Source organism: Meleagris gallopavo, chromosome 5 (genome assembly GCF_905368555.1).
Source record: "Meleagris gallopavo chromosome 5, MGAL_WU_HG_1.1, whole genome shotgun sequence".
In the NCBI taxonomy this organism is placed as follows: Eukaryota; Metazoa; Chordata; class Aves; order Galliformes; family Phasianidae; genus Meleagris; species Meleagris gallopavo.
The window spans coordinates 16,218,186-16,235,335 of NC_139408.1; the positions used below are offsets into that span (position 1 = coordinate 16,218,186).

The following is a 17,150-nucleotide window of genomic DNA, read 5'->3' on the forward strand; positions in this document are numbered from 1 at the left end:
AGTTGCACCAGGTGGACTTTAAGAGTCCCTTCCAGCTCAAATGATTCCAGGATTCTATGGTTCTATTCTATGCATTTTGACCCGAGACATGACTCAGACTTTAACTTCTCCCTATCGTCTCCCCATAGACCTTACTTCTTCTCAGTCATATTTTTAATATACATAGCTGAAGAAGCTTTTACTAATTGCTTTAATTTCTTTTGCAAAGTTGACATTTAGCAATGCCTACTTGCACTTTCATGACCTTTTCTCTACTCTCTGCATTCGTTATCTGCTTCAGCATAGATCCTCATTAATGTAAAATACAGTCCTGAATTTATTTCTCCCCTCCTTAGAAGAGAAAAAAAGTCCTGTAAGATTTTTATACTGGGGTACCCCCACAGTCCTAGTTGAATACACAATTCCAGACAGTCCTCTACATGTCAGCAAGGCCAAGTATGCATGCCTGGGAGAGACAGACTCCTTGAGTAGCTTGTTAACCGCCATGATTGGTACTACAGAGAGATGGCACTTGGTGGAGTCTGTAGAAGTTGCATAACCTACAGAAGCGAAACTCAGAAGTGAAGATAGAAGTGGGAGCTGGAAACAATCACAGAATACTAGCTATTCATAGAATCATAGATTCATAGAATCATTTAGATTGGGAGGACCACTAAGATCACCCAGTCCAAACATCAGCCCATGCCTGTGACCACTCTAGACCATGTCCCTCACTGCCACATCCACCCTTTCTTGAACACACCCTGGGATGGTGACTCCACCACCTCCTGGGCAGCCTGTGCCAGTGCCTCATCACTCCTTCTGAGAAGACATTTTTCTTAATATCCAGCCTGAATCCCCTCAGGAGCAATATAAAGCCATTCCCTCTCATCCTATTGCTGTTAGCCAGGAGTAGAGGCTGAGAGGCTGACCCCCACCTCACTACAACTTCCTTTCAGGTAGTTGGTTGGGTCTTTTTAGTAATTTTTGGTCAAAAAGGAAGATCCCTTTTTTTTTTTTTTTTTTTTTTAACAATAAATTTCTGAGTCAGATCTCTCAAATATTAATAATTTGATAGCTGCAAGGATACTCGAGAAATATACAAGGGCAAAAGTGTAGCACATTCAGGACCAGGGACCCTAGACTGCAGAAATAGGAACTATAGCCACGTTCCTGTCCCATTTGTTTTGATTTTATTTTTTGTGCTCAGGCTTATCATTGGTTAATGAGAGAAATCAGCTTTGCCTCTCTGAAAACAAGGGAAGCAAGCTGAAAAAGACCTTACAGGCGCTTGTGAGCAGTAGGTTTATACAGGCAAGAGGGCTGTCCTCTAGCTCAGCACAGGCAAGGAGTTTCCTGCAAGAAGACCCCACGTGGAGTTCGGCTATAAGAGCATTAAACTCTAGAGACATTAGAGAATCCTGATGAGTCCTATTGCCCTGGTATGACTTCAGCTTTACAAACCCTCTTTTAATGTCAGTAGAAAAATCCTCCATTTTCTGCCTCTAGTCTTGCATCTGATGACACAAAGTTCAGGAATCTGTTCTGTTCCTGTATTAACATGTCCTGCCTCACAGCAGTTACTGCCAGTGACTGTCTTCCACTTAAGTGATGTTCTCTTAGAAGATGTGCTTTCTGCAAGAGTTAGAAGATGTCTATTACCCGCAGATCATAATAAGAACTAGCTACTCAGAATGTCTGAAACCTGAATAAGACTCCAGCAGGCCTTTTTCCTTATTATTTAATTCTCTATATCAGCAACTTCAGAATATTTGCTCAACACAAGTATTTGTAGCTTTCTATTTTCAAATGAAGCCACATTTCTGATCTTCTTTGTAGGTGAGGGAATAAAACAAAGAAAACATCAAACTGACCAAGACATAAACTGAGTTCATTGGCAAAATCTTCATTTTCCTGTCCCTATTTTTTTTTTAAACTTGTGCAACATACAGCATTTATTACTTCATCTTGTTCATTTTTCATAACTATGATTGCGAGATGATCCTGGAAAGGAATTACAACATTTACGTCTTTTCCAGAAGAAGTTATGATTCTGATATTTGAGATCCCTTCCCACCTAAGCCATTCTGTGATTCTGATTGGTTGTGTTTCTAAAAGATTGTTTTAGAAGCATTCAAGTTTATCCCAGAGAGTCCACCAGGCAGTCATGCAATGACGACAATACTGGTCACAGGACTGCTCCAATCTTTTTCTGAGTGAAAGCAGGCAACAGCTGCTGTTTACAAGAAAGTGTCCTCTAGAAAACTATTATTGAATGTTGATATTCCCTTAATGGACAAATAGCTCATATTATGTTGAACACTAAGCTAACTAACCTTGTTACTAAGAATGTGCACCTTCTCTGTAGTTTGAACTGGTAATAATTCACATTCTTGTATTGCAGAATACAAGACTGCAGGAGTTATTGTTTTGCAGGCACCACATCCAATTAAAAAACATCCAGAGAGGATGCATACCCACATAGAGCAACTCTTCTTTATTCCTTTTCCTTTCTAGTCTGTGTATTTACAGACCTTTTTTTAAGCATTCTTAAAGCATCCTACAACTGCTCATATTCAATAGATAGTAGACAATGACTTCCATACCTTTTTCCTTAAAATCACGGCATCACCTATCCTGAAACAGTTAATTTTCTTCATTGTAGCCTGTGTAGTTTTCTGTTTCAGACTGGTGACCGAGAGAGCATTGATAACAACCAACAGTTTTGCTATTGCTAACAAGCAATACAAAGCAGTGCTTGCCCATCATCATGGACCTCTGTGTTTCTCACTCTGCCCCCGCCAAGTAAGAGGGCTGGGAGTGGGCAAGGAGCTGAGGGGTGACACAGCCAGCACAGCTGGCATAAGCTGACAGAGGGATTCTGTACCATATAACACAATGCTCAGAAATAAACGCATTGCTGAGGAAGTCGAACCAAGGTTGACATTCCTTGGAGACCGTCTGAACATTTGGCTGCTGATGGGATGTAGTAAGTGATTGCCTTTGCATCACTTATTTTCCTTTCTTTTTTTTCCCTCCACCTCTTTAGTTGCTTTTTTTTTTTTTTTTTAGCCAAAATTTTTTCTTGATTTTCCTCTTCTAATTCTCTTTCCCATCCCACTGAGGGGTAGTGAGTGAGCAGGGTCAACCTATCACATGGCCTGAACCAGGAATAAGAGAATTCACATTCTGGTATGATTCAAAATCATACCAGGAAAAAGAGAATTCACATTAAAAAAAAAACCTATTTCAATGAACACATGCTAGCTGCCTCTCCTTCAGTTGTTCTATAATCAAGCCCTGCATCAGCTACTTCATCGCTCAGTTTAGAGTCAATGTCAAGATGAAGGCTTTGACTGTTATGGTTGATACAGGATCCATACTGTTTATCAGATGTGGATTTACATTTGATTGTATTCTTATCCCAAAAAAGGTCTTTTACACAGGCAGGTCACACAATCATAGAATCATAAAATAGAATCCTTTGGGGTGGAAGGGCTGATATTCTCACATCAGCCAAAAGTTGCTTTGAACTATGCAGAGTCGTAACAACCCATGCAGCAGAAAAGCTTTGGAAAAACGTGGCTGGAACTGTACCCAGCAGAAAAGGATCTGAGGGACTTGATGATCTTTAAAGTCTTTTCTGACCTAAGTGATTCTATGATTTATTTTAGTTACTTCCTTTAAGCAAGTAGTAGAATAAATAGCAAGACTACAGCCTTTGAACACTCACATTTCTGTTCTCTGAGGCAATGACAACCTGCATCCCCTCTGATGCCTTGCTGCCATCATGTGGCTGTTTCAGTGCTCAGGTTCCATGTTTTTAGGACGGCTATGAAGCCAAAGGTGTACTTGAGCACATACTGGGAGAAACTGAAAGAGGCCTTGGACTTGCAGTTCACTACTATAAAATTTAAATATCCAAACTCTCAGAGTAATCTGCCACAATGGAAGTCAAAAAGTCCAGAGTGATCATAGAAATTGATTTGTTATACAGCCCGTTTCTCCTCTTGAGCAGTCCTGCAGAGCTACTAGCAAACTCAGTATTTACAGTGCTGAGTATCTTGACTCAGGTCTGCTTTTGGTCTTACTTTTTAGGATTATGAATCAGTTCATCATGTCATTTTCACTGATTACTTGGGCAAATGATCTACTGTATTGCAGACGCTTCTTTCCAGTGGTAGAGGAGACACAAGATCCTCCAAAGTCTTAATGTGTCTAAGCTCCACTTAGTGCCTACTATCTTCAAAACTGTTAATTCTTAGATTGTCTTATCCCTGGGGAAAGCTTAAATTATTTGAATTTTTGAAATTAAACATTTAGATAATAACATTCTGACTCTGAGCACTGGGGGGAAAAAAAAAAAAAAAAAGCACCAAAAAACCCCACCACTTGCTAGGCAATACCAAGCACTTCCAATGCAAGTGTTGAATACTTACAACTCTCTTGGCACAAAGATTTTTTCCACTTACCCTACTTGTTACAATCCATCTGGTAAGTGCTTTCAAGTAAGCTTCATGAACTGAAGTCTAACTGCCTTCCTTCAAAAATACACTGGATCTTTATAAAGAATGTCTCTGACTAGAGTCCTCAGGACCCAGCAGCCAGAGAAACATAAGATCAGTTCCTTCTTTTGACAGATATAACTGAAAATCTGCTCTGGCAAAATAGGAAAAGGGCCTTCCCGTCTGTTGCAATACTACTTGCTATCTGAATTGAAGGTTCACTAGTCCACAGAAGGAAAGCAAAAATTCTTGCATTCCAGCTCCCCTTGCTACCAGAACAGTCTGTGTGGTTCAATCCAGCAGTTTAACTTTTGAGTTGTGACACTTGAGTTAGATCCTCTCTGGAGGATCTTCAGAAGCATCCTTACCTTCGGTGTTTTCTCTTTTCTAGCGTAGCAGCTCCCTACTTGTCCAGCTTCATCCATATGCTGGAAAAGCCTAGCCTGGGGTATCTACTATGGAGCTTAGACATTAAACCACAGCTGTTCAGACCAGTGTAACAGGACTTTTGCTGTTTGTGGCTTAGGGCCAACAATCCAAGGTTTCAGAAAACTTTAAATGCAGTCAAACATCAATCTTTTCCCCACCTCCCATTCCACAACCAAGGTTTTGGGTGATACTGCCCAGGAGAACAGCCAAAGTCACAAGGCTTGCTCCTGCTACTATGGGATTAAGGAGCCACTTTGAGGTGTCATCTGAGAGCTAATAGCTTGTTGAATGTAAGTCCTTACAGAACAGCTCTTGATTTCCTAAAAGGCAAACATTGCTATATTTCGGAAGTGCGACTTCCAGATCCAGGGATCATTTTTTCCCTCTCCTCCTCATCATGGCGTGTGGTTTTGTTTTGGTACAATTCATTTTGGTTTGTTTGTACTGCATACTTCACACAAGCTAAAAATGACAAAGCTGATTAAGCAATCCCTTCCTCCAAAATACAAATACTGAAGTCTATGACAGCTTTTTCTGCAGCTGTAGACATTTATTCCACACTTTAAAGAGTGCTGACTCTTACACAGAAATATTTTACTCTCATGACAGCAATAATTTGTAAGGTAAGAAGTTTTATTATTAAGACTTCCTCCATCAACAGTTCTAGTAATAAAAGGAGAGAAACAGCAGGAAAAAAACAAGGTAGGAAAGAGTGACTAAGGCCCATTTCCTTTACAGTTTTTAAGTCAACAGTTATTGATGATTTAATTATATTTTTATTATTTCCATTACGATTTTATTCTGTGCTTAAAAATAATCTTAGCCTGAGAAGACACATTTCCTCTATTTCTTCACAAGCCATACTCCTTTTGGATGTTGACCAGAAAAAGCACCATTATCTTCCTTAAAATCAGGCACTGTATTTACAGTTAGCAGCTGGGCAAGAAAGAGAGCACAAAACAGGTGGAAAACTACACCTTATTTATCTACCTGAGAGACAATAGAAAAAGGGATTGGTCCCAAAAAACAGACAAAAAACCTGAAAGACAAAAATGTGATGGAGACATCTTCATTACTGCTATGCCAAGAGCTATATCCTGTTTGGTATCTACAGTAAAGGAAAATACACTGGGGAACGCAGTAAGGCTAATTAACATTACAATCAATCACACAGTAATGCCCTCTTGGGGTGTGTTTTGAAGGCACATCATCCAACAGGGAAAGATTGGTAATGGTTTGGCTGATGTATGCCTGCAGATATGCAGCCTGCTGACTTCAGTTGGCTGAAGAGTTAAATGTAATTTAACAGTACCCCAAACCATAATGTTTTTACAACTCAATTCAGTTTTTCTACAGGAACCCATAATACTCCTTGGGCCAGAAATTCTGAGTTTTCTGCTAAGCAAATCACCCTTTAGTCCTGAATTTAAAAAAAAAAAAAGTGAAGCTTCAGAAGGCCAACACACTTTTTGGTTCCGTAGTAACCCAACCCATGTACGGATTCCAACTACGGATATTCCGTATTTCAGTATCAGTTCAATAACACTCAGAAGTATGGCACTGTGGAAATCATTTGCAGAGACTCCATAGGAAGTTAGGAATGGTCAAATAACTCAGTGGCCTTCAGCACAGAAGAGAAATGCAGGGGAACATACCCACGGAAGATGGCACTCCAGGCTCTCACATCCACAGGCCTGCACTTTCCTGTTCCTCTGCCTTATGTCTCTAATTTCCTCACGCTTATTCCTATAGAACTGCTGCCTGCACCTTTTCACCTTCACCCATATATACATAAATAGTGGTATGAGCTCTCATATGCTCCCCACTGCCCCTTGGTTTGGGGACTTCTATTGCCATTGCTGATTACACATAGGTTTTTGAAAACATAGCACATACACAATTTCTTCTTACTGCCTTCACATTTCAATTACTCCCATCGCATATTGTCTCAGCTTTCTTACTACATTCATAACGAGAAGCCACCTCAACAAAGCCTATGTTAGGCAAGAGATTTCTCTCCTATATACTTAGCAAATGAAGTGTCAGCAGACAGAAAGCAATTTGTTCCCAGTCCCAAAGAAGCCTCCAGCTTGATGGAACCACCTCCTCCATTCTACTTTTCCCTGTATCTCAGCACCAGAGAAGAGAAATGAAAGAAGCACAAGAAGAATTAAGAACACACCTTTTAAAAAAATTGTATAAATCACATTCATCACTGGAATTAAGCTGTGTCACCTCCCCACCTCTGGCTTAGCCAGCTCTCTCTCCTTTGTGCAGTGTCGTTACGGCGATCTCCACAGGAAGAAATGAGGGTGGGGAATTCCTCTGTGAGGATCCACTGCTTCTTATTTATGTAGATAAGCGTCTAGCCAGAGTTCCCCTGAATCTTTCAAAGAGCTGCCAAGAGAGAACCACATTTCCTTAGAAACAAGGTAATAAAATACAGCATCTATACTGTCCCATAAACTCGTGGGAAGAATTCCCATCTATAGATTAAGCAAAGGAGATCCTTAGAAACAAGTCAGTGTAGTCTGTAGCTCCTTAGAAAAGATAAGAAAGAAGCAAGTCACATTTCTATATCAGATGAAGGCTGGAAGGCTAAGAAAACAACCTGAGTAGAATTAAGCAAGAGGAGCAAGCACAGTAGAAGAGAGATGCATGACTTTTCAATGGAAAAGAAATACTGGGGGTGATGAGGGAGGGAAAGAAATGAGGACACCCCCTTCTATGTCCTTGCTCGTTCACTCTAATGTTGAACAGCCCTTTACCCAGAGAATGCAGTGGGTTGATACATACTATACTATATCTGCAAAGGCGGTGAGTAATGGCTTGCAGTGGTACTCAATACCATGTTTGGCACACAAGGACTTCACCAAAGGGGCCACCTTCCAGTAATTGTGTCGAGGCATTGTAGGAAAAAGGCTGTGGGGGGTGGAAAACAAAGGGAATTCCATTATTACCTTGCACAGTTCCCATATCTCTTTTGTACTTAAGTTTAGGAGGCACGCAGCCTCACTTTGTGCCTACAGCCATTAGCGTTCTGCAGTGGTCTCTCACACCACTTCACTCAATAGCTGTACTCAGCAGGAAGCTGGCAATTCTCATTCACTCCTATGCCATGCTTCCCATAGCAGAAGTGGTTTTGGTGCTCACCAGCACTCCAAAAAGTTTATGACCACCATATGGATTTCCCATGTGGTGATACCATCTCCTTATAAAGAGCACAAAAACTACCCAAATTTTACGTTGTTCCTGCCTTTAGCTGATAGAGAGACAGAGAGACACAGACCTAAATGGCTCCTCAGGTCTCATGTAACTAGCACTCCCTGAAATACTCTCATATCCCCAACCCACACTTCAACTCACTGGTGCTCAATTTGGAAGTTCAGATGTCCACTGAACCAGTCATTGAAAAAGGACTGACGAACATTACAGGTTGCCTGGAGCTGAGAGAAAAAACATAACAATTAAGTATTCTTACATGAGTCAAACACAACAGTAAGCAGGCAGAAGTTCCTTACCACATGCCTCCTCATTGAATACAGCAATTCCAAACGCCATCTCAAGTCAGCATGAGACGGTCATGCTGTGGTATGTGATTGCTAGGGACATCATTTAGGAGAATAGACATGATTTCCCCAGTAAGATAAATAACCATGACTTGCTGTGCAGGTCCCCTCACATCTCTCACTTAAACTACATAATGCCCTCAGAGTTTAAATGAGACAGAACACAAAGCGTGAGATTCACCCTTCCCACATGGGAAGATCTCCATCTGAAGACCACTGTAGCATCTTTGGTTTTTTTCTTTGACAGAATCTATTCTGCACTCAAAGCCTCCATCCCACTTCTGCACCCCCTTGCTTTGCACTCACTTCACACAGTGAGGACAAGCTGCTTATGTTTTCCTCTCAGTTTCCATCACTGCTGTAATCAGCTCTCTTGGGTGTTATGCACGTTCCCTCATTCCAGGACACAACTCTCTGGAAAGAAGGTCTTACCTGGGTAGAGAACCAGTCCACATTCTTATCATAATCAATATGCATTGGGATGTGATTCATTTGTGTAATCCAGACAAACCAGTTACTCTCTATGAACCTGTGCATACAAAAACAACACAAAACCATCACTGGTCCCACACCAATACCTAACTAGTCAGAACAAAGCACTTGTACTTACAAAAGCTAATCATAAATTGATGAAATTTTGTACTTATATAAGCTAGTCAATAATTGATAAAATGAACACCAGGAACCCCAAGCATCTGTCCAGCAGATCAGGCCTACACAAACTTTCTACAGACACGTGCCAAACAATCAAGCTCTGTCTTGCTGAAAGGAATAAGGGAATTGAATAGGGAACAGATGGAAAAGATAACCAGGAAGCTGAATAGGTGATACAAAGGGAACCAAGTAGAGGAAATGCACTCAATTTTAAGTTGAATGATACCTGACTAACAGATGAAGCCCCAGGATACCCTTCACGCCCAGTAAGGGCAGGTAGGTGAGAAAGAATCGGATGTAGAAGGTCAGCATCCAGGCCAGGTCCTGTAATAAAGGGAACAGATAAAACTCTGTTAAGAGGAAGAATTATTGGCATTTAAATCCATCTCTCTCCAATTCAGAGACGAGACTGTTGTGTAGGACCACGTCAAAGGCCTTAGAGAAGACCAATGATGACATAGATGACATCAGTTCTTTTCCCTTGTCCACTGTGCAGGCACTCCCTCACAGAAGGACTCCAGACAGGTTGGGCAAAATTTGCCCTTGGTGAAGCTACGTTAGCTATCTCAAATCACCTCCCTAGCTTCCACATGCCTTAACAAGGGAAAATCAAGGAACGGGTATTCCAGATACAGAGGTGTGACTATAGTTTCCAGAATCTTCATTTCTACCTTTCTTGAACATGGGAACAATGCTTCCCTTTTTCCAGTCACCAAGGACATCACCTGACTGCCGTAACTTACCAAATATGACAGAGAGTGGTTGGACAACCACATCAGACTGTTCACTCGGGGCCAGTTAGCCAGACCTGAATGGAACTTTTCAGAGAAGGGCTGCATGGAAAGTTGCTTCCCTCCTCCATCAAACATTATTTCCCTGATCATATAACCCCACCTTCTTGACAGGGAGATGAATGGCTCAGAGATCTTCCTATTAATGCAGCATTTCCTACACTGAAATGCTTCTGTAATACAAGGAAAAGTTACCACCAGCAAAATGGAATTTACTTACCACCCACTTTTTCCTCTGTACTACAAAGTAGAATATGTACCACTGGAAGTAAAGAGGCACCAGAGCTGGGGGACCAACTGTAATGGAGAAAGAGATTGCAGAGATATCAACCATGCCTTCTTAATCATTACAGTGATGTGAAGTGGAAAATGAGGGGTTGAGAACATGCTGTCCACAGAACTGTAAAATGTAGGGTCACTCACTGATGAAGAAGTACTTGTGCTGGTGGTTGTAAGGCATGAATTTCTTCTTTTGTTCGCCAAGCTGTTAAAATAAGCAAATTACACAGGCCATAAAGACGTTTCCATATACAATCTTATCAATTCCTAAAAGAGCATGCTTAGATACCTCCCATCAAACAGATATCCTGTCAAACAATACCAGTCTCCACAATGCCATTGGCTTCATTTTTTCCCTGGAACTTCAGTCTACGAGTGCTGTGCCATGTTTTCTAAAGAGAACCTGATCTCCTTGCCTTGGATGTGCAATGGGCTGGGTAGTTTCTTGCATTGCAAACAGTAAAGTGCACTGGAAGCTCTTGCCCTACAGAGGGCATGGTTGCTTAAGAAAACATACCACGCAACATTAAGAACAGTTTGCTGCCAGTATAGAGCTTCATTAAGAAGAGAAACCTATGATACTACAGACAAAGGTGACAGTGTGTAAAACTCCCACCTACTCACAGTTAGTCTCCAAAGCACAGAAATAAACATCTAGACACTAAATTGTGCCTACAGGAACGCGGGTGAACAGATTATCCTCCCCCTGAGGCTGCTAATGTTTCAGTGTTCCCCGTATCAAAATAACAGATCATACTGCTGACACCCCCAAGGAACTCAATGACACCCCTGTACATACCCAAACTAATTCAAAGGCCACTAATGCCAAGGTGCTTCTTCCATACATTCATTAAATACTGAGACAGTCCATTCACCAAACCAACTGGTCTCTTGTCTCCCAGCTCTCCACAGCTTTCCAAAACTGCATGTTGCAACCTCATGTACTTCACTAGGTCTCACCTCTACAGAGAGCTTTTTTCCCAAAGCAAAAAATAAGGGGTGCATGTTAACATCAGGGTCCTTTCGGAAGCAGTTGGGTTTCGCGTGGTGCTGGAAGTGGAGGTGGTTCCACCAGCTGGCTGGTGCTCCCTGCAGGAATCATAGAATCATTAAGGTTGGAAAAGACCACTAAGATCGGCAACTCCAACCCCAACCCATCCCTACGATGCCCACTGACCATGTCCCTCAGTGCCAAGTCTGTGTGTTTCTTGAACTGTTACTGGAGGTGTGACTCCACCTCATCCCTGGGCAGCCTGTTCCAATGCCTCACCACTCTTTCTGAGAAGAAATGTTTCCTAACATCCAACCTGAACCTCCTCTGGCACCACTTAAGGCCATTCCCTCTTGTCCTATCACAGTTACCTAGGAGAAGTACATTACAACCTCTTTTCAAGGCATTGTAGGAAAGAAGAGATGAGAATATAGTGCCACTAACAAGCTGCATTTTCTGCCCATAGCCCTCCCTCCCCAGCAGCTCCTTGCATTTCTTTCTTCTTATACAGAGGTTGTTTTTAACAGCAGAGACTCCTGGGCTGTTCTCTGGTAGATCACCCAGCACTGACTGCTCACCTTCAGGTGGCCGATCACAAACTTGTGCACCCAGTGGTTCCATTTGGACTTGCTAAAGACTGAAAGATGTCCAAAATCATGTTGGAGCCAGCCAGCCTGGGCCTGGATGGCAAAAAAAAAAAAAATGAAAAAAGAAAAGGAGAAAAAAAAAAAAAGAGTTGGGAGCCTTTGCTTCCACAAAGGGGTTTCTCCTCTACGCTTACCATTCCCACATTCCCCATGAGACATCACTGGTTAGCAAGAGCACATTCCATAATCACAGAGAAGCATTTCCATTATTAATACCCAATCAAACAATCACCTTTTACTGGATAGCAGTGCAGTTCAGACTCTGCTAATGATGTTTAGTCCCAGACTAAAGGAAGGAAAAATTAACATAGCTAACAATCAGCACTCGTTCTCTTACAAAACTGTACTGAAATTGGCAACAAAGTCCCCTTTTAGGAGCAGCTTGCTGCTGCCTTCTCCGAGTACTTGTAATTCCAAAAGGATCAGCTGGCTGCAGCAGGAATAGCTGGGGCTTTCAGAGCTGTTCTGCCCTCTTCTCTAACTCACTGTATGTTCCCATGGGAACTTGGTGGCTTGGCCAGAGCGCAGTTCCTTAGAGCTCTGGCACAAGAGACCTCAGAAGTGCAGCACGGCTTTATTTTGTGTGAGGAAAGCTGGAAATAAGGAGAGCTTTGATGGGCTGTGGGAAGCAGAAAGCAGCATGAAGTCTGCTCTATCAAAAAACTCATGTCATGGTACTGCAGTTCTGACCCCTCAGTGGAACCTGAGGTGGGGCAGAACATTGGGAATTCTACAAAGACGAGAATTTCTCCCATGCTCGGTCTCAAAGGACTACTGTTTGGGGTTTCTGGGACTTTTTTGGCTTTTTTTCTTTGCTCACTTTGTGCCTAACTGCTTACCTGGACAGTGCCTAGAAGCAAGGCAGAGAAGAGGAAAGGCATAGTGGATGATCCAAAGTACCAGATGGTGAGCCACGCTGCAACATCCAGCACCAAGATGTGACAGAGATGCAGGAGGAAAAAGGTGCGGTTGGGTTTGAGAAGCCCCATCTTCTCAACAGTGGCACGGAGCTCACGGAAATCTTCTACCAGCTTTTTCTGTGGGGAGATGCAAGAATATGTACCTACTGGTCAGAAAATACCCCAGAAACCCCAAGAGGAGCTCCTCTTCAGGGAGTTACTGTGGCAATGGGGCAATGCTGGAGGTCAGTCAATTCAGAGACACATCTTCAGCAGCTGCATCATGACCCCAAGTAGGCAACGACTTCTGGGATACTTTCTTAGCTGACTGCATCTGCTCTCTCCATTCCCACCTATGGGTGATTGGTGGGCATTTCTACTAAGAAAAAGCAAACAGCGCGGCTTCAACCCAAATACCAAAGGTTTTGAGATACTTACATTCTTGCTGGGTTCAAAACTGGGTTGATCTGGTGCCAGTTCCCCAATCAAGAGTGGGCTCATGTACTTTTTCACCAATGTCTTGTCAAGATGAAATGCTATGAAAGGATCCTGAAATACAGATATAGGAACAGGATGATAAAAATGACAAAAAAACAACACTTTGGGTGGTGGCAAAAGAAAGCTATTTCATGATGTCCTGGATTAAGTCGAAAGCAAACCAGTCAACAGAGTTGGCAGGAACTGATTTCTGCCATGAACTTTACTGCTTTCTTCTCACTGTGAATAATTATTTGTAGCTGAATTTTCTGCATTAGTTTCTATCAGGTTACTATGAATTACAGCTCACCACGGAACATAGGCTTACTCCCATCTAACCTTAAAATTCCATAGGATCATTAAGGTCGGAAAAGACCACCATGATCATCCAATCCAGCTATAAACCAATCACTGCTCTGCCCATCTTCTACTAAAGCACATCACCTAGAGCCACATCCACTCTTCTCTGTCACAGTCTGCTGAGCCCCAAGATCTGTCACCTCAACCACATATTCCTCTCTCCCTCTCTTTTGTCTTTAGCTTCTATCTTATTGCCCTCGTACACCATATCAGGAAATGAAAGCCAGACTAGGGACAGGGACAAAACATTAGCACAAAAAACAGAATCAGCTGGCTGAAAAATGGGGCAAGAGGGACCACAGACAGACGATGGCAGCTCCTGGTGACTGACACCAGCCTCTCAAAGCCCCCACATTGCTCCAAGCGTGTTGTGAGGCAATCTCCAAAGGCCATACTTCCACACCTCACTGGAATATTCTTGTTTTCTTGGTCGGTGCCTCGTGCTCCCAGCCAGCTCCCCTCCACATCACAGAAGAGTACCCAGTAACTCTTTTTCCTGCCTACTACGCTGAAGATCCTAATTAGGGAAAACAGTTACTTTTATCAGCTAATTGCAATGTCAACCATAGAATCGTATGAGCTGGAAGGGACCCTTAAAGGCCAACTGGTCCAACTCCCCTGCAACGACCAGGGACCCCTATATACTAGATCAGGTGCTCAGAGCCCCGGCCGGCCCGGCCGGACAACCAGGTGAGAAAACACCACTGGGTTCAAAACACGAGACAGCGGTGGGTTCCAAACGCCGGCAGCGCAGCCACAGTGTCAGCTCCTCCACAGCTCGGAGGCAGCAAGCTCAGGGCGCGAATCGGCCGAGGGGCTGCAGGGGGAGGGCGGCCCGCGTCGCGTCTCCGGCAGCGCGGAGCAGCGGGAGGCGGCAGCGGGCCGGACGCGGATGGCACCACGCGCTCAGACCAATGGCCAGCAGCAGCGGGGCGCAAAGCGCGGAGCAGAGGGACGGCCGCCTCTCCCTGCCAGCGCCCAGAGCGCAACCGCAGCGCTCAGCACACGCAAAGCGGTGCTCTTTTCTTCTTTTGTTTGTCGTTTTTTTCCCTCCCCTCTTATTTCTTTCTTTCTTACAGAAAACAACGGTATTTCCTTACAGCGCGCTGTTGAGAGGCAGCAGCGGGAACCCACGAACCGCCCCGCGTCCCGTTCCGTTCCAGCAGCGCTCACGCCACGTCCCTCCCCGGCCCCGCGGCCCCTCACCGTGGCGTCCTGCCCGGCGTAGTGACTGATGACGCGAGAGCCGCCCGGATGCCGCCGGTGGAAACGGCTGATGTCGTACACCTTCCTATCGATCACCAGCCAGCGCTCCTCCGCCGCCGGGCCCCGGCCCGTGCGCTGCGCGATCTCCTCCCAGGTGAAGTGGCGCAGCCCCGGCTCGGCCCCGCGCTCCTCCATGGCTCTCCCCGCCGCCCGTCCGAGTCCCCCCGCCGCGCTCGGTCGCAACCTCCTGTTGCGAGCCGACCCGCTAGCCCGCTTCTCATTGGCTCCCCGCAATGCGAGGCCCCGCCTCCCTCCCCGGAGCTCCGCTTCCATTGGTCCGCGTTGCCTCCCGCCCGCCCCCTCGGGGCTGCGTGTGGCCGCCGGGCGTTGAGCATCGCGGGGCGTGAGGAGCGCCGAGTCTCGCGGCGTGCCCGGCTCTGCGGGGTGTGCCCCGAATCCTGCCGAAACAAAGCGAAATCCGCCGGTGCGGGGATGCGCACGCATCGCAATGAGTGCCCCACGCCCTTCTCCCGGTTCCCAATTTCCTTTGTCTTTTCCCGCACCGCCCGCTCTGACCCAGTTACCGCAGCCCTGTCGGTTGTAGCCATGGGAACTGAGCGCCGCACCGGGGCTGCCCGGCTCGGGAGGACCCTCTGCCCGCACCAACCACGGATCCAACACCTCTTTCCCTCTTTTTTTTTTTTTTCTTTTTCCCCCTTCTTTTAGCTGGCGGTGACCGTAACAACGTACTGATTTTCCCATTCAAGTTACCTCAAATTAACCGTTCACCTCTGAAGCTTTTCCTGATACGAAATCTGCATCTCTAATTCGGGCATCCTGGGAGCCACATCAGTCACCAGCTCCACTCACTGCAGGGCCGATGTGCTGCACCAGCAGCTCCTCCTGCGTGGCTCATCTCAACGGGCCTCACACAGGCGAGAATGAAGTCTTTGTCATAAAGACAGCAAGGGAAAGCCAGCTGCTGTTAACACTTAGCAACATCCTACATCCAGCTGTGGCTGTCTGCACTAACAGAGTCAGTCTTCATTTAATTGCTTTAAGTGATTAGATAAAAACAGATCATGGAGCACACAGGGACCTCATGACCAAGTTGGCAATGTGGAAAAATGGAGGAGGGGGGCTGAAAGGGCTGCAGACCTTCCTGAAGCAGAGGAAAATGAGTTGGGATAACAGAGGGATCGGCGGAGCCTGAACCTGTGGGGAAGTCCCACTAATAGAGTCAGCTCTTGGCTGTGGCTCACCCTGAGCAAAGCCCAAGGTGCAGAGTGCATGGTGTTGTGGTGTGCCAGCAGGAAGGCTGAGAATAGGGCAGGGAGTTGGGGGAGAGAGGACATCAGGGTCGGGAGCAGCTCCTCCGAACAGAACAAAATGTGGAAGAGTTACATGATGCAGGCTGCTGCCAATGCAATTTCAGCAGCTGCTCTGCAGGAGGAAAGCACCATATTTAGCAACATTTCCCTTGCAGGGAAGAGCTGGAAACTCAGGAGTTTCAGCTCCCTGCATTCCAGCTCTCTGCAACATCACTCAGCAGCTGCAGCATCACTGGGAGCGAGCTCCAAGAGCCGAGTGGTTTGAACAAGCAAAGTTAGTGCTGTACCCAGACCTCTTTGTTTGGGTTACTAACAGTTTAAAGACACTAACAATTCGTTCTTGGGTTTGCTTATATGTGTTTCTTCAGTCCGCATTAACTGCATGGAGTGTTTGCTCTGCCCTATAAGCTAACCGTTAAAAACGAGAGGTGACAGTTATACTTGGCAGAGGGAAGCGACGAATACAAGATGTGGTGGACTACTGGTGGAAGACTGTCATCTGGGAGGAGGTTTCAAATTTGCCTGAAAAAGCAACCAGAAATCAGCATAAGGACCAGAGAGCCAAGATAAAAACAAGCGTGCCTTACGGAGTATGCAAATTAACATTAGTAACCGAGCAAGTAAGGTGCTAATTGTTTGCTTTTTCAAAGAGAAATCTGAAGAAAGAGGAAATGCAAGAATCCCCTGATTCCAGCTGCAGATTACAGCAGAACGTCTTCGTTCTAAATTATTGCCAATGAGATCACACTGATAGGGCAGTGTTAGAATGGAACTCTTCTCTCTTTAATCTCACCCCAATGAGTATTTGCAATGTCTGCTGCTTCCTGTACTAATTAAGTGCTATTATACAGCCTGCTTCCTTGGCATCCAGACCTGACAATCCCCCATGGCATCCAAGATTCTCGCAGAGGGTGGAATTGGTGCCAGTGACAGCATTGTAATGGGAGGTTGTGGATCTTTTTGTTTGTTTGCCTTGAAAATTCGGTCAGCTCTTCAGCACTGTCCCACAGCTAGAAAAATTGTCACCAGCTCT

At 44.7% G+C, this 17,150-nt stretch overlaps 1 protein-coding gene across 2 annotated transcripts; it reads right to left on the bottom strand.

Annotated features, from left to right (window-relative positions):
- Nucleotides 1–5,528: 5,528 nt before the first annotated feature.
- LOC100549825 (acyl-CoA (8-3)-desaturase) lies at nt 5,529–15,069 on the bottom strand. Of its 2 annotated transcripts, none has more exons than XM_085224412.1 (12): nt 14,787–15,069; nt 13,182–13,292; nt 12,684–12,881; nt 11,776–11,877; nt 11,167–11,295; nt 10,351–10,411; nt 10,148–10,224; nt 9,363–9,460; nt 8,915–9,011; nt 8,280–8,359; nt 7,710–7,835; nt 5,529–7,310 (listed from the first exon to the last, which is right to left on the bottom strand). In XM_085224412.1, the coding sequence occupies exons 1-12, from the start codon at nt 14,979–14,981 to the stop codon at nt 7,259–7,261; spliced, it is 1,326 nt and encodes a 441-aa protein (XP_085080538.1). In that variant the 5' UTR covers nt 14,982–15,069; the 3' UTR covers nt 5,529–7,258. The 2 variants fall into 2 exon arrangements, with proteins under 2 accessions (XP_085080538.1, XP_085080539.1); XM_085224413.1 differs by having other exon boundaries at nt 14,681–14,800.
- Between the last annotated feature and the right edge of the window lie 2,081 nt (nt 15,070–17,150).